This window comes from Mustela lutreola, chromosome 8, assembly GCF_030435805.1.
Source record: "Mustela lutreola isolate mMusLut2 chromosome 8, mMusLut2.pri, whole genome shotgun sequence".
Lineage (NCBI taxonomy): Eukaryota > Metazoa > Chordata > Mammalia > Carnivora > Mustelidae > Mustela > Mustela lutreola.
In genome coordinates, this window is record NC_081297.1 from 43,320,684 (window position 1) to 43,343,306 (window position 22,623).

Sequence of the window (22,623 nt, forward strand, 5' to 3'; positions counted from 1 at the left end):
GGGCTCCAGAATTATATGTAAAATGGTGTAAGATTTATAGCCTAAGTAGTTTGGTATCATTCATTCCAAATTTGTACCACAGTAAACAATATTACATATTGTTTATAGAAACAAGTAAGTGTTTTTTATTAAAAAGGTAAAAATGTAGACTGAAAAAATGCACACCAGATTTGGATAGTGATTGCCACTATAGATGAAAAAGGAAAAATGCAACTGAGAAGGGGCATAAAGACTTTAACTATATTTAGTATTAAAAAACCCCTGAAGTAGATATAACAAAGTAATATTTGCTAATTCTGAGTATAAAGTTGATGTTATATTAATCTCTCTACTTTGTCTGAATGCTTAAGAAATTTCATTAAAAATAATTTGGTACAACCACACACAGAGAAGAACATATGGACCAAAACTGCAACCAAATACATATAACATAAAAAATGGCAACTATAGGTTTTCTCAATCTTCTGCAAAACATTTTTGTGATTCCTAAAATATGTATATTTAAGATTGCTCTCATAGATAACAACATGGACACAGTATGATAGGAAGCCTGAAATTAAGAAAGCCCAGATATGATTAGAGATGTAGGGTCAGAATTTTTCATGTTCAAGATTTTAGAACAAGTGAAAATTCCAAGGTTGATAGGGGCTCATGAGACAGAGTCTTAGTAAAATAATAACTGAAAATAATGAGGAACTAAAATCTACCACTTATCATCTCCCATGAGGCTGATACCAGTAGCACTAATGTATATACGCTTGCCTGTTATCCATGTACCTATCTATCAAGTTCAGTCCAATCAAAACTTTTAACTAAAGACAACTCCAGAGAGTATAAAATTTGGGGGAAGACTGACAAAATTCAGAAAAAGTCACTGTGTGAACTGTTTCAAGGCAGAGCCTAGAAAGAATTCATCACATTCTGCCATCTAGCTATCCTATAATTACGATTAAGCTACCAACCTATTAAGTCTGACAGGTTGAAAAAAAAAAAAAAACCTTAATAGTGCTATGGGCCTACACAATCTTCTACCTTTCCAAAAAGGACTAATCAGGGTAAGTCAATGCCAGTTCTGTCAATTTTATGCAACACCAAAAATAAAAATGGTATCAATCCTCATATTTCCTAATAATTCTACTGGATGTCACAGTATATTTGTTAGAAAGATAAGGGGCAGAGCAGGAATCCTGAGACAGTCCTCCCTCTATGATACAGGAATGTGGGGCCTGGCAAGGTTTGAGGGTAAAGCAGAAGCACTAGAAGTCTTTCCACACTCTGGGCCCTGTTTGAGCATAAGTGGTAATGGCTGCCATGAGAAGACAGGCACCCAAGGTACACTTTGACTGTGGACTCTTTTCTGATATAAATCGAAAATCATGTGCTGCAGAAGTGCTAGAGCCTAACCTTGTTTTGACAAGAAAAGCTGTGTGCTATGAGGAGCAGAGCAGGAGCCCCCATGACCCCTGTTCCTAGGCAAAGACTGGCTGCCACTATAGTAGTAAAAAATCCAGCCTACCTTCTGCATTGACACTAGGCAAAGAAATCTATCACCAGAGAAGAGACAGAAAGTCCACCATGCCCCCATTGTCTTAACTGATTCAAAGCAGAAGTCTGCTGCTACTGGGGAAGGGCAAGAAATCTTTCCGCAGTCTAGACCTTGCACTAAAGAGCAGGGAGAATTGTCTGTCACTGGAGATGGGGCAGGAACACTGAAACTGAGGCTGCCTAAGACTAAGTCTGGAGCAGAAAAATGAAGAAATTCCCCTGCCCCTCCCCCCATGAGTATTGGACTGAGAAACAAAAGCAGTCTGCCACCTGGAGAAGGGCAAAGGCATACAACAAGAGCCCTCTGTGACACAGGCATCAGGAACCTGCTAAAAGCTGAGAACAAAGTAGGAAAATAAAAAAAAAATCAATACTCTAGAATTTATGTTAAAGATGTGATGGTGGTAACTCAACAGGAAATGTGGAGTCTGTGATATAGTGAAGGTAACAACAGCAAAAATAAAACTCAAATCCAGCTCAATTACTGACTTAAAAAAAAAAAAGATTTATTTATTTATTTGACACACACAGAGAGACATCACAAGTAGGCAGAGAGGCAGGCAGAGGAGGTGGGGTAAGCAGGCTCCCTGCTGAGCAGAGAGCCCAATGTGGGGCTTGATCCCAGAACACTGAGATCATGACCTGAGCCAAAGGCAGAGGCTTAACACACTGAGCCACCCAGGCGCCCCTCAATTACTGCCTTATGTGAATAGTCTCCAATGCTAAAGGTCTTATGAAAGAGGAATGCCTATTTCCAGATAAAAATATTATTGACCTCAGTTTCAACTGTTCGTTCATATATATTTGCCATTTAATAAAAAAATTATGAGACACACAAAAAACCCAAGTGAGCTTGAAGACAGATCAATGGAAACTATCCAAAAGGATAGCAGGAATCTCTAAATATAATATGAAAGACAAAACAAAACAAAAGATGTGGGACAAGATTAGATGATCTAACAAATATGCAACTATAGTTATAGAAGAAGATGGAAAGGACAAAAACATATTTGAAGAAATAATGGCCAAGAATTTTCTAAAATTAATGAAAGCCAACAAAACACAGACTCAAGATACTTAGAGATCCAAAAGAGGGTTTTAGTTCAAACAGGAAATATAAAGAAAAATCCAAGTAGCCACATTATTTTCAAATGACTGAAAACAAAAGATAAAAAGAAAATCTTGAAAGCAGTTAGATAAAAAAGAAACATGACCAAGAAAAAAAAAAATGAATATAAAAGACTTTTCATCTGAAACTATGGAAGCCAGATGAAAATGTAACAGCATCTTTAAAGTATTAAAAAACAAAACAGACAACCTAGAATTCTGTACCCAGAGAAAGTATCTTTCAAAAAGAAGGCATATTTAGCAAAACTGCTAGACAAAGTACCACAGACTGGGTAGCTCAACACTCAGAAAAAAAATGCATTTTTTCATAGTTCTGGAAGTTAGAAGTTCATGATCAAGGTGTTGGCAGGGTGGTTTCTTCTGAGGCTCTCTCCTTGGCTTGCAGATGACTGCCTTCTTTCTGTGTTTTTACATGTTTTTTTCCTTTGTGATTACATATTCCTAGCATCTCTCTTTAGGTTCTAATCTCCTCTTCTTATATGGACACCAGTCACAATGGATTGAGGCCTACCTCATCAGCTTCATTTTAACTTAATTACCTCATTGAATGCTCTATCTCCAAATACAATCACATTCTGGGAGTTAGGGCTTCGGTATACAATTTTTGGGGAATGTAATTCAGCTCATAATACCTCATCTTCATACCCCCCAAATTCATGTGCTTCTCACATGCATAACACATCCCAACAGTCCAAAAGTCTTAACTCTTTTCAGCCTCAATTCTAAATCTGGAATCTCCTCTAAATCAAAGGCAGAGGAGACTCAAGGCATCATTGAGTCTCTGAGGCAAAAATTCCTCTCTAGATGTGAATCTGTTGAAATCAGACAAATTATCTGCTTCTAAAATACAATGGTAGGACAGGCATAGGTTAGACATTCCTATTTTAGAAAGGGTCATGGATCCCAAGCCAAGTTCAAAACTTCATAGGGTAAACTCCATTAGGTTTTAAGGCTCAAGAATAATCCTCTTTGGCTGGATGTTCTGTCCTCCAGGTCCACTGGGGTGGCAACTCCACCCCTCTGGCCCTGGGTGATAGCCTGGTCTACTGAACATAGGAGGTAGCCCTGCTCTCTGGAAACAAGGAGGAAGACATAGCCTTGCCCCCTAGACCTGTACCCGGTGCTGGTGGAATATATGCTATCTTCAAGAAACTCTTTTTATATAATAAAGACCCAGACAGCTTAAAAGCAAATATATGGAGAAAGATATACCATGCACATATTAACCTAAAGAAAGCTGGAATGATTATGTTACTGTCACATAATAATAAAATAATTAATTCATCAAGATGACATAATAATCATTAATGTGTATTCACTTAATAACAGAGCCTCAGGATATGTAAAACAAAAACCAGTAAGTAAGAAAAATAAGCAAATCTGTAAGTTAAGTTGGTATGGTAGCCATGTTCTAAAAAGGCAAAGGAAACAAAACAATTTCTGGTAAATCTTCAGATATAAGGTTACGTTTCTATAGGCTGGGCTATTGCAGATTACAGGGTTATGACTCAGGATGAGTCTGAATGGTTCCTGACATCAATAGTAAGCTTATCCAAAGCTACTGAAAGGCCTGGAGGAAACTGTCTTGGGTTGCCCAATAGATAAATAATCAGCTAAGTATATATTAAACATACACTGTGTATATAAGTACACACTAAGTATATACAAAACTTACACTGTGTGTATAAGTATACACTAAGTATGTATGAACATATATTGTGTATATATGTATATACTAAGTATATACATGAAACAAATACTGTGCTAGGCACTTTAGAAATATAAGACATGGTTCCAGCAGTGAAGATTTTCCTGGTTGGAGAAATAAGAATCTCAAATAGAAAACACTGATAACTACGCAGAACTCACTAGAATTCACTCACTCATTTAAGTTACTGCGCAAGTGGTACTTGTTGATATGGTGCTAATTTATATTATATAGTTCATGTCTTTAACAGAAAGGCTAGAATGGGAAGATGGATATAAAAACAAGTACAACAAGTTGTCGTAGGTACTACAGAAACGCCAAGGTGGGAGCAGCACATTCTGTCTAGGGTTTCAGGAATGCGTACATTGAAGAAATGATGTCTGAGCTGAACTTAAAAACTAAATAGATTCCTATTTAGGTATTGTCCGGGAGACAAGGTAGGGAAGGGCATATTAGGCAAAAGGGGAAAAGTATAAAAACTTTTAGTAGTTTAAAATTAAGTGGTTGGGTATGCTTCAAGGCTAGGATGAGAAGAGAAGTGCATTTAATAAACAGGCCAATGAAAGAAAGCCTTGTAGGATATAATAAGGAGTATGGAGTTTATCCAATCTGTCTTCTCTTATTCATTCAACAAATACTTACTGAGCAGATACTACTTGCTATGCATTATTCTGGGGATAGACAAGGCTCTTTCCTGTCCTCATGAGGGTGTTATTGGGTGGGGGGAGACACAGTGGCAGTGAAAGGCACTGGGCACACATAGTTGGATAACACAAATGTCAGCTGCAGAGGCCTCTACATTCCCCAAAACAAAAATGTAAACACACCACACCCCTCTACACAAAATAAACCAATGTGTGTATTTGGCAATGATTCGCGTCTTATGTTTTCTGGGCTTCAAAAACTATAGTAAACCTCGATCATAATATTTTCACAGACCAATCATTTTGCAGTGCTAGGGGGTCATCTTTCTCAAGAGCCTGTACTGTTCCCTTCAATTCTTAGTGTGGTGAGGTGGAAGAAAATTGGCTGGTTTCTCCACCAATGTTTAGCACCCAAGGAGAAGCTTACAGAAGGTGGTGTTAGTTGCTGTATTTCTTTACAGATAACTTAAGTCCTCTCTTTTTCAGGGTTCCCAGGGAAGCCTGCTAAAGAGACTTAGGCAATAACTTCAGTGACTGAAGAACGTTCTCAGTCAAGATGAAGCATATTAACACAATTCATGTATGTGAGCAAAACTCTTTTGATGATTATAGTAGCTTGATTGTAACATAATGTATAATGGCAAGCCTATTAATGAATTCTTGGTTTCACTGATTTAAAACTTTCCGAAAAATTCTTAGTTTGAAATTTCCTATTTTGGTCTCACCCTGGAGGTATTTTTTCCCTTAGAAAAACTACATTAAGTCCATTGAAGCATATTTGAAAAACAGAACAAAGCAAAAATACTTTTTTCATTTCAAAGACAAGCTGTTATACAAAGACATAATTTAATGTCAGTTCAATTTTGATACATTACTATGTCAGTGCTTTAAGAAGCACTGTTATTTTTTTTAAAAAAATATTTTATTTATTTATTTAACAGAGAGAGAGAGAGAGAGTGCACGTGCGCACGAGCGAGCGAGACCGCACAAGCAGGGGGACCAGCAGAGGGAGGGAGAAGGAGGCTCCCTGCTGAGCTGGGAGCCCTGAGGTGACTCAATCCCAGGACCCTGGGAGAGGAATGGATCTTGACCTGAGTTGAAAGCAAATGCTTCACTGAGTACTCAGGCGTCACAGGAAGCACTGTTCTTCTGTAAAATTTGGAAGTGAAAGTTTTTAAAATTAATTCGGCATGCATTCTGCTTCCAGTGGGCTTTCAATTACGTTTTTACTACATGGCTATTAATATCCTTTAGCTATTGGGAGTCCAACTTTATTCTGTCCTTTACATTCTTCCCTCTTTCAAGAGGGAATTCAAAATTTCTATGGCAACATGCTAAATTTGAGAGGTAGGTCTTACCTTTACTCATCAAATAGTGTAAAGCAGAAAACTATAGGCTATTAAATATGTCTACTATGAGGCAATATCCATATCATGGAGAAGTAAGTAGAGCTCGAAGCCTCTAATCTGTATTTCTTGATCTGTGGGTTGACTTTAATATTATACCATGGAAGTGTCTGTATTTAACATAATTTTTCTTCACACACTATGAGTAAACAAAGACTGTTTAACAAATCGCAAGGATTTAGCTGGAAAATAGCATATACCTTCAAAATTCTGGAGAATTTTAGTAAATTTACAACATGAGTGCAATTAAGTCTCTCTGTTGGTATGATCGTAGCCTAGTTAGGGATATCATCAACCCCTCTGTGAAGAGCAACTAAAGGAGCTCAGAGCTAATGTTTTAAAACTGTTTTCTTTTTCTGTTTATTTAGTTTTCTTTCCTTCACTCTCCATGTCTGCTCTTTATTGCTATTCTCATCAATTTTTATCCCTTTTTTCTTAAGATTTTATTTACTTGAGAGAGAGAGAGCACACTTGCAAGCATAAATCGGGGGAAAAGGGGCAATGGGAGAGAGAGAAGCAGACTCCCCACTGAGCAGGGACCCAACTTGGGGCTCGATCCCAGGATCTCAGGATCATGACCTGAGCTGAAATCAAGAGTTGGTCGCTCAACTGACTGAGCCACCAAACGCCCCTATCTATTTCTTTTATCCTCAGTTTTTATCTCCAGACTAGCCTTTCTTTATCAAACAACAACAAAAATCACTGGATTTTTACAGGCAATAGTATGTAGAAAATGTAGCATGCAGAGCACCTAAATTAATTCATCTAATGGTTCTTTCACTTAAAAACTTAGTCTGTTGTGACCCACTGTTCCTTATAGACAACTGAAAATACTTGCTACTGACTTGTCAAGACTCCTTTATCCGTGGGCACCTGGGTGGCTCAGTGAGTTAAGCATCTGCCTTCAGCTCAGCTCATGATCCCAGAATCCTGGGATTGATCCCCCCACCCAGGTCTGGCTCCCCGCTCAGTGGGGAGCCTGCTTCTCTGTGTCCCTCTGACCCTCCCCAAGGGTCTTGTGGTCTACCTCTCTTTTTCTCAAATGAATAATAAAAAAATCTTGAAAAAAATCCTTTATCAAAGTATCCTTAGCTCAGATTTTCCTTCAGTGGCCGTAATTATTAGTGGTCATCACTTTTATGAAATAAAGTATAGCATATTAACAGACTACCTTTAACCCTCTCCTTTTTTTTTTCCCCTCAAAGATTTATTTATTTTAGAGAGAGAGAGAGAGAGACAATGAGCACAGAAGGGACAGAAGGAGAGAGAAAGAATCTCAAGCAGATTCTGTGCTGAGCATGGAGCCCAACTTGGGGCTCCATCTCAAGACCCTGAGATCACGATCTGAGCAGAAACCAAGAGTTGGACGTTAACCAACTAAGCCACCCAGGCACTCCAACCCTCACCTCTCTAATCAGCCCTTTCTGATACTTGAGTAAGTCACCCTGAGGGTACTTCTTGCAAACGGTAATTCTTATATCTGTTGAAGAACTGCCCATTGCTAAGAATCTTGAATCTGAACACTGAACTTCTCAAGGGGCTCTAATTGCACCAACCTAAGTAGCAGCTGAATTTTTTTTTTTTTTAAGATTTTATTTGTTTATTTGACACAGAGAGAATGAGCTAAGTAGGGGGAGCAGTAGGCAGAGGGAGAGGGAGAAGCAGGCAGCCCGATGTGCAGCTCAATCCCAGGACCCCGGGACCATGACCCAAGCTGAAGGCAGACGCCTAACAACTGAGTCACCCAGGTGCCCCTAGCAGCTGAATTTTAACAAGGTCTTGTCAAAGTTCAAGTGAGGGCTTACCTGTTCCTGGGTCATCTTCTGCAGCTCATTCTCCCAAGCTGCCTGGTCATCGTCCAAATTGTAGGAAGCTGGTGGAGTGAGTCCACGAAGGATCAGGGGGTCTCGGTCATGGCAGAGGGCTGTCAGGTGTCCAATATACAACTTTAATTTGCTTCTATTTTGGTCAAGTTCTAAGAGGGGTTGGATGATCTGAAGTGAAAAAAATGAGGAAAGTCAAGGTCATTCTGAAACAAGAAGTTCAAATATCTTCATGCCTCCCAAGTCAAAGAAAGCTGACCAAAGACTAAAGCTCCTCTAAGCACCACTGAAATCTTCAGGATTATAAAAGATACTGTTCCACACACTTGCACATTTACACTGTCACACCCAACCGTTTCTGGAGACAGGTAGGGAATGTCGACTTAGTCTATCAACAGAGTTCCATATTTAGGCAGGGGATTAAACACAGGACTAACTTGTTTTTACAAAGATGACATTCCTGATACAGAAAGACTCCAGTTACCTCACGATTTCTCTTCCCATTTATTTATGAGTGGTTACAAAAAACTGCTAGTGAAATTTGCTCACTGAAAGCCTGGACAACATATACTTCATATGTTCCTTCCATTCCTGGAATGGAAGAAAAATTCTGTCTCTGGAGAAGGCGCATGTTTTTCTTGGCCATGAGATGTGATGAGTGAACTTATTACTAAATCTGCCTCAACCTGGCTTAAGCTCCCCTCATTCATTTCACAGAGCTATCCGATATTCCTTCTAAACAGTGATTGATAAATCCTTATATAACACTAAACACCTGACTCACAGCCAAGGACTTTGAAATTCTCTCAGTTGTAAGACTGGTTTGATGTTTTTCTTGAAAAACAGTCCTATGTTATTATTTTTTATTTTTTTGTATTTCCTTCACCCTGGATGATTAACTATCTCTTTGCTCCCTTTGGAAACACATTAAATGACAGATGGCTTCTGCCCAGAAATTCATCTGACGGCCCTTATGACAACATTCTGATTAGGTACTTGGTAGTTGGTCAAAGGCTGGTGTGCTTGGGAAGAGCTGGGCTGGATCTCACATCTCAGAATGCTAAAGTGTTAGAGCAGCACCTGCTTGACACACAGCAGTTGTGAGAGCTGCAAAGCCCCACCAAAATGCTGGCAATTCTCAAAATGTTCCCAGGGCTTACAGTGCACCTGTTGCATTTCACTAGGCTGGCGTTTTCCATGCACAGGACACCTCTGACCCACCTAATGAATAAGGAGCTCAGTAATCTTCATTTACAGAAACGAGGACTGGTATTACTCTCAAAAGTGACACTGATTTCTCCCTGGCCTCCTAAGAGGCTGGCTCCTGCTGCTTTCCTTTGTTTCTCTTTCAGAGTATTTAAATGAACAAAGTTTTAAATTTTTTATTATGAAATCAATACATATTTGACTCTGAAAAATATGGGGAAAAAGTGTAAAATAAATAATAAAATAGGCTATAAGTGTTCCAACAAGACTACTATTTACAACATTGATTTCCTCCACGTCTTTTTATAAACTTTTATAATTCAGCTTTTAATAGTATCACACTTTATATTTGCTTGATATACTGTTAATCTATTCAATATTATGAGTACTTCTCAAATATCATGTATTCCTAGAAAACATGGTTTTCAATGATTGCTTTATAAATAAATCACATTTCCTGTTTTTTTATGTTATTTCCATGAAGTAATTAAGAGAGCTGAATGGCTAAAATAATCTTTAGCTTACAAAAAGATGAGAGTTCAGAGTTTAGGCCTATCTAGTATTACACATTATAGAAATTGAGGCCTGGCTATATAAACCAGAGAAAGTAGATCAACTCAGCATTATTTTATTTTTTAAACTCATATACACAATTCTTTAAGGATAAGGTTTAACATTTAGGGGCTGATGTGGAAGGTTCTTGGGCTGTATACAAGAGCCCTAGCAGCAGGCTCATGGTACCAGTTCTTCATTAGCATTTCCTACCTATGATAGACATATGAACACTGCCAGTCACAGAAGGGATTGTTTCTTTCTTTTCCTTTTTTAAGATTTTATTTACTCATGAGAGAGAGAAAGAGAGAGAGGGAGAGAGGCAGAGTGAGAGGCACACACGGAGCCTGATGCAGGACTCCATCCCAGGACCCTGGGATCAGGATCCAAGCCAAGTGCTGATGCTTAACCAACTGAACCATGTAGGAGCCCAAGAAGGAATTGTGTCAAGAAAGCAAAGGATTTGGAGAGTGGTGAAGTTGGGTAATTTTCCACAAACATCACCTATCTCTCAAAAATAATTGTATTTTATTTCTGATCATAAATGCATACCCACTGCAGAAAATTTTATAAAGAATTCTAAAGCATAATCTTTAAAAGCAGTATTCCTTTAAATGAATGCACACTTTGCACCTTAATAACTAAACTCCCTAGTCATGGTTCTGTTACCACATACCACATCCCTGAGGCCTCCAAGCAATGCAGCCCCTATTTCTTTTTTCTTTTTTTTAGATTGGCCTTGTCTTCTTTCACTGACACACTGAAAACAAATTGGGGAGGGGGTTCACTTTTGGGATTTCCACTTATTCCCATTCTCTGTGTGTGTATCTATAGTTGTTATCACATCTGGACTGCAAGGCTGAAAAAGCTGGTATCTTAGGTAATTAATGTTTGTTTGAATAGGCAAACTGGCATAAAAAAGTATGACAAATATGACTACAGAGGAAGGGGACAATGTGATAAATGGCAGTAATGGAGAAGTCAAATTTCTTATGGGTAAATGGAATCTAGAAAGATACTACCTCACCACTATATGACTTCAGATGAAAAAATTTATGTTTTAGGTCTTTGTTCTTAATCAAAGATAAATTCCAAGTTAATTTAAATGCATTTCATGCTGAAGTGCTAACTGATTTTAAAAATGTAAGAGTCTTTTGCATTCCAGAATTTTTCAAAGTCCAAACTGAAAAGTTAAAAAAATGATGGAATTTGACATTTTTTCCAGGACAAAGATTCATTCCATGTAATAGCCCAGATGTCTGTCCTTTCTTTCCATGTCAAAGGGTATTGCTTTAAAAAAAACAAAACAAAACCCATGGAGTTTACTATGTGAAATAATAGGAAACAGCCCAAATAGCACAGTTCCCAAATCTATCCACTAAAAAAAAAAAAAAAAAAAAAAAAAAAAATCACTTTGGCCTCTTTGGGACATATTTAACCATGTCAGTCATGTGGGAAATGCCCTTATCTCTTTCTTTTCCTCTCTATCCGACTTGGGCAGGCCACTTAGAAAAGAAACTGCATTTCCCACAAGGTAGAACTGCCACTGCATAATCTCAAGAGGGAACGGGGACACTTGCCAAGTAGAATGAGGATGCCTTATAGGATCCCTAAGTTATGTCTCTGTCCACATACAACGTCAGCCCACTGGCAGAAGTCCTACCAAAAACTATGAGAGATGTGGTCTGGCTACATGAGTTCTATAGCTATGCAGAACAATCGTTATATACCTTTTCTGGCAAAAAGAAGTTAAAAAATGAACTTGTATGACAACTTCTGTTTGTATCAAATATAATGACAAATGGCAATGTTCTCCCAATCCCATATTTACCAAATAGTTAAGGAAAAGTACTTAAATTGTAAAAAGGGATGAGAGATTTTTGGTTGAAGTACTGATAGCTTTGTTGTGTCGTGTAAGGATTTATTTGCTTATGTACTAGGTTCTCAAACTGACTTCACAGGCCAGTGTTTGATGACATACGGTGACAGAGGACAGTGATCTTCTGAGGTGTTTATTTTAACCTCCTTTCCACTTAAGTAAGATTAGATGGGAAAAGGTCTTTTGGAAGACAGATGAGTTGCTCCTGTATTCAGGAATCTATATACAGGAACCTGTATACAGGAACCTGTATTCAGGTTCAATGTAGATTTTAGCTGAAAATTCCACAGTATTCCATTTCTGCGACCCATTTATCTATGGTATCTGAACATACTTTCTCAGACCATTTGACTCTTCAATACGAGGATGGATTGTGCAGAGTGAAAGACTCCTAACTAGTCCATTCCATAGCCTGCTTTTCTCTTCCTGTTCTATTGTTTCTGTGTCAGACATTTACTCTAAATATGGGTTAGTTGGTTGTAACACATTCTAGGAACTCATTTTGAAAGGAATGCTTTATCTTCATAAAGACTGAATGGGTAGGTACTGAGTATTATTTGGGACCTAAGGTATTTGCTTTTGGGGTAATTAATATTTTGTTGTTTGAAATATGCCATTTTTAAAAAAGCTAAGGTTTACTGATCATTTACTGTGTTCCTTGTAAACAATTTTAAATTTACTATGATTTTTCGGTGGTTAGTGCACTGCCTTTATTTAATTGGCTACAAAACCTTTTTGTTCTTTCTATTTGCTGCTGAAGCCTTCAGAGGCAGGTTCAACTGTCCATATATTAACAGCATAAATGCTGGTGGTAGTTCTGATTGTTCACTGGGTCACCATTATACTTCTATCCCCCAATGCAGGTACATCAAGAAAGTCGCAGAACAACTAACATATTATCTTTCTAGAGACATTACTCTCTTAATTGCATTCTTGTCCAGAGGTCCCAGCAGATAACTAACTCTGAAAAGTAAAAAAGGAAACAAGAAAATGAAATACATCAGTCTAATCTCAAAGTCTTTTCCCCCCCTCAATAACTAAGTTTATCTTCTTGACCATAACATATCTCAGGATCAGAAAGATGAAGGATAGTGTTAAGTCTCTTTACAAAGGTTTAGAGTAATCCCAGGATTACTGTATTTTTCAGACAACTCTATTCTTTTACCAAATTGCTGCATATAAGTGAGAACATAACACAGAGCTCTAAACCTTTGTAAAGAGACTTAACACTATCCTTCATCTTTCTGATCCTGAGATATGTTATGGTCAAGAAGATAAACTTAGTTATTGAGGGGGGGAAAAGACTTTGAGATTAGACTGATGTATTTCATTTTCTTGTTTCCTTTTTTACTTAATGAAATTGGACCATTTCCTTACACCACACACAAAAATAGACTCAAAATGGATGAAGGACCTCAATGTGCGAAAGGAATCCATCAAAATCCTTGAGGAGAACACAGGCAGCAACCTCTTCGACCTCAGCCGCAGCAACATCTTCCTAGGAACAACGCCAAAGGCAAGGGAAGCAAGGGCAAAAATGAACTATTGGGATTTCATCAAGATCAAAAGCTTTTGCACAGCAAAGGAAACAGTTAACAAAATCAAAGACAACTGACAGAATGGGAGAAGATATTTGCAAACGACATATCAGATAAAGGACTAGTGTCCAGAATCTATAAAGAACTTAGCAAACTCAACACCCAAAGAACAAATAATCCAATCAAGAAATGGGCAGAGGACATGAACAGACATTTCTGCAAAGAAGACATCCAGATGGCCAACAGACACATGAAAAAGTGCTCCATATCACTCGGCATCAGGGAAATACAAATCAAAACCACAATGCGATATCACCTCACACCAGTCAGAATGGCTAAAATCAACAAGTCAGGAAATGACAGATGCTGGCGAGGATGCGGAGAAAGGGGAACCCTCCTACACTGTTGGTGGGAATGCAAGCTGGTGCAGCCACTCTGGAAAACAGCATGGAGGTTCCTCAAAATCTTGAAAATAGAACTGCCCTATGACCCAGCAATTGCACTATTGGGTATTTACCCTAAAGATACAAACGTAGTGATCCGAAGGGGCACGTGCACCCGAATGTTTATAGCAGCAATGTCCACAATAGCCAAACTATGGAAAGAACCTAGATGTCCATCAACAGATGAATGGATCAAGAAGATGTGGTATATATACACAATGGAATACTATGCAGCCATCAAAAGAAATGAAATCTTGCCATTTGCGACAACATGGATGGAACTAGAGTGTATCATGCTTAGAGAAATAAGTCAAGCGGAGAAAGACAACTATCATATGATCTCCCTGATATGAGGAAGTGGTGATGCAACATGGGGGCTTAAGTGGGTAGGAGAAGAATAAATGAAACAAGATGGGATTGGGAGGGAGACAAACCATAAGTGACTCTTAATCTCACAAAACAAACTGAGGGTTGCTGGGGGGAGGGGGTTTGGGAGAAGGGTGGGATTATGGACATTGGGGAGGGTATGTGCTTTGGTGAGTGCTGTGAAGTGTGTAAACCTGGTGATTCACAGACCTGTACCCCTGGGGATAAAAATATATGTTTATAAAAAATAAAAAATTATAATAAAAAAATACAGTAATCCTCATAATACTTTTGCTTCATTGATTAGATGTTGCATATCAAATGACATATATTGAAACTAAAAAGTTACCACTTAACAAACCTTTAGTGAATGTCTTTGTGCCATGCCATGTCTGGTTTTAGCTGATGAGAATATTAAGAATAAGGTGTGGTTCTGGTCTACATTTTTAAAAAAATCATGAAATAGTGGAACTAATGTGTTCCCTTATGTTGAATGTACATAAGAATAAAAATGCATAAATTGCATTAAGTTTACTTTTGAAGTTTACTTCAGGTAAACACTTATATTGCTAAATAAACCTCTTTGCCTTAATTTGAAACTTAGCTTAACTTAGTTTTCATACATAAGGTCATAAAATTCAAGTTTTTAATTCTCAATGGTCTTTGAGATCCAACCTCTTCTTTCTTTCTTCTTCTTCTTCTTCTTTTTTTTTTTGAGAGGCAGGAAGGGGCAGAAGGAGAGGGACAGAGGAGCCTGACACAGGGCTTGATCTTATGACCTGAGCCAAAATAAAGAGCAGATGCTTAACCAACTGAGCCACCCAGCCACCCTTGAGATCCAACTTCTTAATCAGCCTTCTCACTTGAAGCCCAAGTGGACAATTAGTGGACTCCCTAAATATTTTTGGTGTTACAGTCCTTACCCATTTTTAACCTTATGAAATAGAATCAAATACATAAATTTGAGAATGGCCCTCATTTGATACTTCTCCTGCAAGAGACACACTGGACAGAAATATGCTTAGCATGTCTGTACCCTCGTAATAGCTTATAAAAAAGTAAAAATTCAGAACAGTTTATAAGATATATCTACATAACCTCCATCAAAAACCAAACCTTATTGTTAAAATTGAGAATCTGGAAAATTTTAACAGCTTTAGACTGAGTTTGTGCTTAGAGGACTAGTCACTTACTGAAGAACAATTCTGTAACAGCATAGCTGCCTTTCTTTTAGGGTAAGTCAATAGACTTCCAAAATTTCAGGAAAAATTAAGAGATAACCTAAAGTTAAAGACAAGAAACAAGGGCTCCAAATCCTGACCCTCACTTCGTAAGTGCTTTTCATGTAGATCTCTTTGACTCCCCATATTGTATAGAATGTGGCTGTCTTACATTTATCTTCCAAACCAAAAATAAAAATCACAACAAAAGCAAAATAATTCAGACTATTACTATATTATTTAGAATATTATACTATACTATACTATTACTATAACTCATGTTATACATATTTACTAAGTATCTCAAATATGAGTTCATCTCTACATTGTCCAGCTCTAGCAAGAATCCTGCTAAATTGGTTTATCAAGAATCTCTCATCCTTGATACTTGATTACCCTCAATGTCTGACCAGAATTCTCACCCTCCACCATTCTCCAGGTGATATCTGATCACTCTGGCCTGCCTTTAGCGAGGATCCTGTTAGGTAGGTTGAGCCAAAATGCGCCCTTCTCCCTAAAGTCTCCTCTTAGTAAGCCTCCACCTACTGACCCCTACCCTGCTCCTTGGCTATAATTTCCACTTTTCCTTGTTGTATTCAAAGACTGTTAAGCACAATCTTTCTCCCCACTGAAAAACTCCACTGCAGTGATCCCTATACCTATCACAATGGTCCTGAATGAAGTCTGTCTTACTGTTTTAAAAAGTGAATGGATAATTTTTTTTTCTTTAACACTGGGTAAAGTAGAGGAATAGTAAATACTTGGTTATCATTAGCAGTTCAGGTCCAGGGACTACTGGATAACTGAGATGAATAAATGTTCATCAGAAATCTTACCACAAATAGAAATATCTGGTTCTTAAAGTAAAAACTCTTTTCAAAGGTTTCAGATTTAAAGGGCTTTATGGTTTGTTAAAGTTTAAATGTGTCTATGAAAGCCAAAAAAGACTACGGGTTTTGAAGTACAAACAAAAGTGGGAGTAATTTTTTAAAATAACATGTGGCCATTTCCTCTTAGTCTTACAGCTCAGAAGTCTGTTGTCAATTTTTCTTTAAGCATATATTACCATTTCGGCAAGACAAAACAAAACATCCCTTACTTGTTGATCTAGACGGAGAAAAAAAATTCTGTACTCGAAGTCATAAGGAGATAGGAAATGGTACAGAATAAAATAAATCCCGAAATCTGAACCATAGAACTGCTAACTACATTTTGCCTATTTTTTTCTCCATTTTGTTAAGACCTATTTTATTTTATGCAGTATAATAAATGTTACTCAAATATAGTAGAGTATTGGGGGACTGCCCACTAGTGAGGGAAGAAATCTGCTGAGCACCTTTATTTATATGCTTACAGAGGATGTTAAGTCTGTAGGTATTTCAAGTACCTACTTCAATATTTGGAAACTTGTAAGATACATAAAAATATGGTCATTTACTATTAAGGGGGCAGACAAGTATGTACAGATGAAGAAGTACAGATAAATGGACATTAAGTGGAGAGAATGCTATTATGAGGACAGAAGCTACTATAATCTAACCCATTAAGAGGACACATATTTTAGGCTCCCAGAAAATGTAGTCAGATGAGAGAGTTCAATAATTAGAATAATTAAGAAAGCCATCCAGTTGGGGAGCCTGGATAGAGGTTTAGTCGGATAAGCGTGTGCCTTTGGTTCAGGTCATGATCCCAGAGTCCTAGAATGGATGCCCACATCAGGCTCCCTGCTCAGTGGGGAGCCTGCTTTTCCCTTCCCCACAGCTCCTGTCAAATAAATAAATAAGATCTTAAGAAAAAAAGATCTTAAGATCTTAGATTAAGAAATGCTAAGAGCAGGTGTGTGTTCCAAAATTCCTCTTTGCTCTTAAGAGCTAGTAAGGATGGGAAAGCATCCACCTTCAGTTCAGTTCTTGGCCACAACAAATCATTTACTGTATTTCAGTGAACAATGCAGGGCTTAAATATTTGTGTGTGTGTGCACCTAAAAGTGCACAAACAGATGAATGACTTCCCCATTCTACAGTTAAGTTCCACAGCTACACACTTAAGAATGAGAAATTATGTGGAAAAAATCCTAGGTATGGGGGAGAATAATGAGGCAGAAGAAGAGGCTCACATTCTTTAAGCAGGTGAGCCAAATGAATGCTGATGCTGCAAACTAGTTAGACAGTTGGCCACAGGCAAAAATGGCGGCTTCAACTCCTCGCATGCCTGTGCACATATCTGAGTGCTGAAATTTTAACTCACGTTCCATTCTGATCCTTTGAGGTCTGGTGCCTCAAGTACCCTTGCTATAATTGTTTGTTGCAGTCAAGCACACAACACTTCTTGGCATTATTACATGTCTGCTAGACAGATGGATCTGGAAAACAGCAACATGCTTGTTGCTTGCAGGGCAAACCACGGTAACAATCTGTCATAACATCTCATTTTCTTCTCTTTCTAATGCAATGTACCAATTGCACCAGAAGTGGAAGAGAAGGCCAAGTAGGTGTCCAGGTCAAACAAAAGGAACCTTCCGACCTTGATATATGTCAATAAATAAGGAACGACATAACAAAGGATATGAATCTACACTACAGGGAACACATCCACTGGCTCCTTCTCACAGTCTACAGGAATACAGAGAAGAGCCAAGTATGATTATCTAGCAATTACAAGATTGGATAGTTTACCTCTATAAGGGCTCCCAAACAGAGGCCAGTCTTCGGAGGAGTCTGTTCTGTCATTAGCTTATTTCAAGGTCAGGTTAAAAGTGCACGTGTGTGGTGTGTCTGTGTAAATCTAAGAGTTGGGAGGGGTAGAATGGGATAGTTTGCCACTAGTCACATTATTATTTCAACTCTAGTGTCAAAGCAAACACAAGGGGACCATGCAGATATTTAGAAGTTCACTGCAGAATGCTCACTGATAGACTGGGACCACTGAGGGGCTCATTCTGTGTCTGAAGCCTTTGGAAGATATGGCTCTTCATTAAACAGTGCTTAACAAGAACATGGCCTAGGAGGGGGCAGGTGGGAGAGAAGGAGAGTTTACTTCTCACTTGAAATGCAGGAAAATATAAATGGATCTGCAGCTGTGTATAAATATCAGAAGTGAAGTATCTGCACTATTTAGAGAAAGACTAATTATGTTCAGAAATCCGATCTCTTAATGTTAAAGTCAGAAATAACCAGGAAACAAAATGACAGGGTGGAGACACGTGATCTGGTGTGCATGAGAGGGCACATATATGTGCCTGCAGTGACAGGGGGGTGACAAGGGCAAAATGCAAGAAAAGACCTGTGTAAAATGGCCCTTAGCCATTATTTTCAGCTTGAGCACAGCTTCGAACTCGGCCAACTGGGAGGATGGGTGCGCTTCAGAACCAGTACCACAACAGGCACAAAGGGTGATCCCTTAACTTCTTTCTCTCATTATTATAAATTGAAATAAAGCTAGGATCCTAGTGAGCTTGCAGCGAATTCCAAGAGATTAGGATGTGCGGCCCCTCCTTCCACCCCTGCAGCATCCCTGTTCTCTCCTTTCCCCTTTACCTCTCTCTCCTCCTGACCTACCCGCATGGAGAATCTTTATTTCCACTCCATACACACACACCAAAAAATGTGGGAGGGCTCTTGGCTGTTCCGACAGAGCTGTCCTTCCTGGATTTATGTCTGCCATAGTCAATCAGGAAATCATATTTAAGGAGCAAATTCTTTCTGAAAATTTTATACACCATGAACAAATCCCACGGATTAACGATTTCCAGACATTACGACTTTTACCTTGGGAGCAATCCAGGATTTGGGTGGAAAAAAAAAAAAAAACACTAGGGAAAAACAAAAATTAGCAAGATGATTTTCTCTACTCATTTTCTTTATTTGAGAATAAAACCTCCCATACAGTCACTGAATTAATCTCCCCCCTCCTCACTCTCTGAAAGTTAAAATTTCTTAGCAAAACACAAACTCTGACAGATATCACCATTTCATTATGACTAGTAGCTGATGCTTTAGCAAAGCTTTATTATTATTTGAGGATAAAAACATTACTATGACAAAATAGGCTCAGCATAGAAGTGCCAGAAATCCTACAAGATGTGGCTGATGTTATGTGTTGTAAGGTAACAGCCAGGAGATTTCAGGATTAAGTAACGTGGGGCAAGCCAAGTTTTCTGTATGTATATGTGTGTGTGTGTGTGTGCGCGCGCGTACACACACACACACACACATACATACATATATCCATCCCCCAATTTTTGGAAGAAGGATCCATGTGCCCTGATTCCCTCTGATCCAACACAGGGCTCATTAAGTGCTGACTGAAGAACTGTGAAGTTCAATGGCAGAGTGCAGCAGTCCCACCAGAATGTGAGGAACAGAGTGGTCAGAAAGAGCAACACAAGCGTTCTGATAGAGCTGACAGATCTGGGGAGAAAAATGTTCGAGTGCTAGCAAGTGAAAAAATGGAGTGCCAGCAGACCAAGGGAGAAAGCTCCGAGGACCTGGAAATGGGAGTCTATCTAGACTGAAGCAGGTGAAGCTATGTGACACACCAGAGCAGGAAGGCTCCTAGTGACTTGACAGTGGGGGAAGAAGTTATGTTTGTGCAGAATCTTCAAATTTGTTTTATCTACCGGGCTCTAGCCCCAGCTTTTCATCCTCATGAAAGAGCTACCATATAAATGGACCCACATCCAAATTCTATAACAGTTTAGTGAGGAACTACGAAGGTTAGAGACTGTGTTCCTGATAAAATCAGATCCCTAACACATTACAGGTGTTTAGAAAATAGGAAATGGGATGGAAAAGTGAAGTAGCGGGGCGCCTGGGTGGCTCAGTGGGTTAAAGCCTCTGCCTTCGGCTCGGGTCATGATCCCAGGGTCCTGGGATCGAGCCCCGCATCGGGCTCTCTGCTCAGCAGGGAGCCTGCTTCCCCCCTCTCTCTCTACCTGCCTCTCCATTTACTTGTAATCTCTGTCAAATAAATAAATAAAATCTTTAAAAAAAAAAAAAAAAAAAAAAGAAAAGTGAAGTAGCCACTCCAACTCTAAAGATCACATAGAGGAAAAGCAAAAAGAGAATGCAAAATACACCTTTGCTTCGATGTGTTAATCTGTTCATGTCATTAGTGCTCTTCCTTGGTTTCTTTCCAGGGAGCACACTTTCAGTGCCACAGACTTTCACAGCAACTGAAAGGAGGAATAGCTCTCTCCATGTTTTAAGCAATCTGCTCAAATACAGTTTGGGGGAACTCTTCATACTCTATTGCTTTTAGGCTTTAGCAGCTGTAATCTTATATATATGAGATGTTACTGCTGGCAAGAAATCAGAAGCTTCAGATCATCCACAGGAAGCAAAGTCTCTGCCATCTTCATCTCAGCAGTAAGATCTCATTTGGTTTGGTGTATTTCTGTATTTGTCTATTTAATAAACCATCCACACATCATTTCCCAGATATTCCATTTCAAAGAATACTGCAAAGCTGGGGCACCTGGGTGACTCAGTTGGTTAAGCGGCTGCTTTTGGCTCAGATCATGACCCCAAGGTCCTGGGGCCGAGCCCCACATCAGGCTCCCTGTTCAGCGGAGAGCCTGCTTCTCTCCCTTTCCCTCTGCCCGTCATCTGCCCACTTGTGGAATCTTTCGTCAAATAAATAAATAAAATCTTAAAAAACAAAAACAAAGAATACTGCAAAGCCATCCTAAGGCTGACATTTGTGTCTCAGACTATCTTGTGAGTTCAGTATCATACATTTTATGGTACTGGGAGGTTCTTAGCATTCCTTGATTTCATTTAACAGGCTCATCTAAACAATCATACTTTTCTGTGCATGAGAATAAAGCATCAGGTTCACGTGTTACTTAACACCCCCCTCCCCCCGGCAATGCACTATGTATGAGGTTTGATCAGCAGGGGCTGGGCTCCTCTGAGCTGGAACTCCTACATCTCTGTGTCTCTTGGAGCAATTACAACTTGTACCTTCTAGGAAAGCACAGTTGTTTACCTGGCTGCCTGCTTTACCTGCCTCATATTAATTACTTCACTCATGTAAGTTTTTGCTAGTTAACCACAGAATAAAAGTAATGTTGGTGGTCCTCTGTATCTTAGGATCTTAGTTAAGAATCTTATCGACTTGAGTATTTCTCTGGCAAAAGCTGCTGTGGCATCTCACGTCGTATAGTACTACACCCATAAACATGTAGCCATAAGCATGTAGGCCCTTGGCTGGTAATCATATTAACTACTGGACATCCAGTAGTTTCAAGGACTGGTGAAGAAAGGCTTTTTTAGGGCGCCTGGGTGGCTCAGTGGGTTAAGCCGCTGCCTTCGGCTCAGGTCATGATCTCAGGGTCCTGGGATCGAGTCCCGCATCGGGCTCTCTGCTCGGCAGGGAGCCTGCTTCCTCCTCTCTCTCTCTGCCTGCCTCTCTGCCTGCTTGTGATCTCTCTCTGTCAAATAAATAAATAAATCTTTAAAAAAAAAAAAAAAAAAAAGAAAAAGAAAAAAAAAAAAAAGAAAGGCTTTTTTACCCAGAGCCTGCCCTCACCGGAGACAGATTTGTATCACTTATATTACCTGCTCCAAAATATTTGCTCTGTATTGATGACTCTTGTGAGGAAGTGAAGAACTAGAGAGCAATACCATGTTGTTAAGAGGCATGGGCTCTGGAGACTGGTTTAATTCCAGGCTCTGCAACATTCTCGCTATGAGACCTAGGACAAGTTACTTTGAGGACAGTACATTTTATGGAGTTGTAATAATCTATGTGTCTACCAGATAGTAAGCTCCTTCAGTAATTATTAACAATTATTATTTTCAAGACTCTGTTTTATCATCTATAAAATGCGTCCAAATCCATGTAAAATACAAATTATTCTTGATAACTTTAGCTGACATTCTGACCCTGAGGACACTGTAACCCTATCATTTGCCCTTAGCTCCACCAACAACTGTGGATGGTAAGATAACAGCATGGGAAGCGATGAGAACAACAAAGAACTGGATAAGCAATAGACTCGAGGTTGGTAAATTACATTCAGTGGACCAAATTTAATACCACTGCCTGTTTTCTATAATCTAACATCTAAGAATGGTTTTTACATTTTCAAATGGTTGAAAAAAGAGAAAAGAAGAACCTTTGGTGACATGTAGAAATTATATAAAAATCAAATTTCAGGACC

The 22,623-nt window shown here is 38.9% G+C and overlaps 1 protein-coding gene across 12 annotated transcripts in view; it reads right to left on the bottom strand.

Annotated features, from left to right (window-relative positions):
- Nucleotides 1-22,623, bottom strand: part of ERC1 (ELKS/RAB6-interacting/CAST family member 1) — a 558,216-nt gene that overhangs the window by 36,374 nt on the left and 499,219 nt on the right. For 7 of the 12 annotated variants that reach the window (XM_059184416.1, XM_059184418.1, XM_059184417.1 and 4 more), the window contains one exon: nucleotides 8,237-8,425. In XM_059184416.1, coding sequence (XP_059040399.1) covers nucleotides 8,237-8,425 — 189 coding nt within the window. Of the gene's footprint in view, nucleotides 1-8,236; nucleotides 8,426-22,623 lie in introns of those variants that run through there. The other 5 variants (XM_059184427.1, XM_059184426.1, XM_059184422.1 and 2 more) reach the window with 1 other exon arrangement.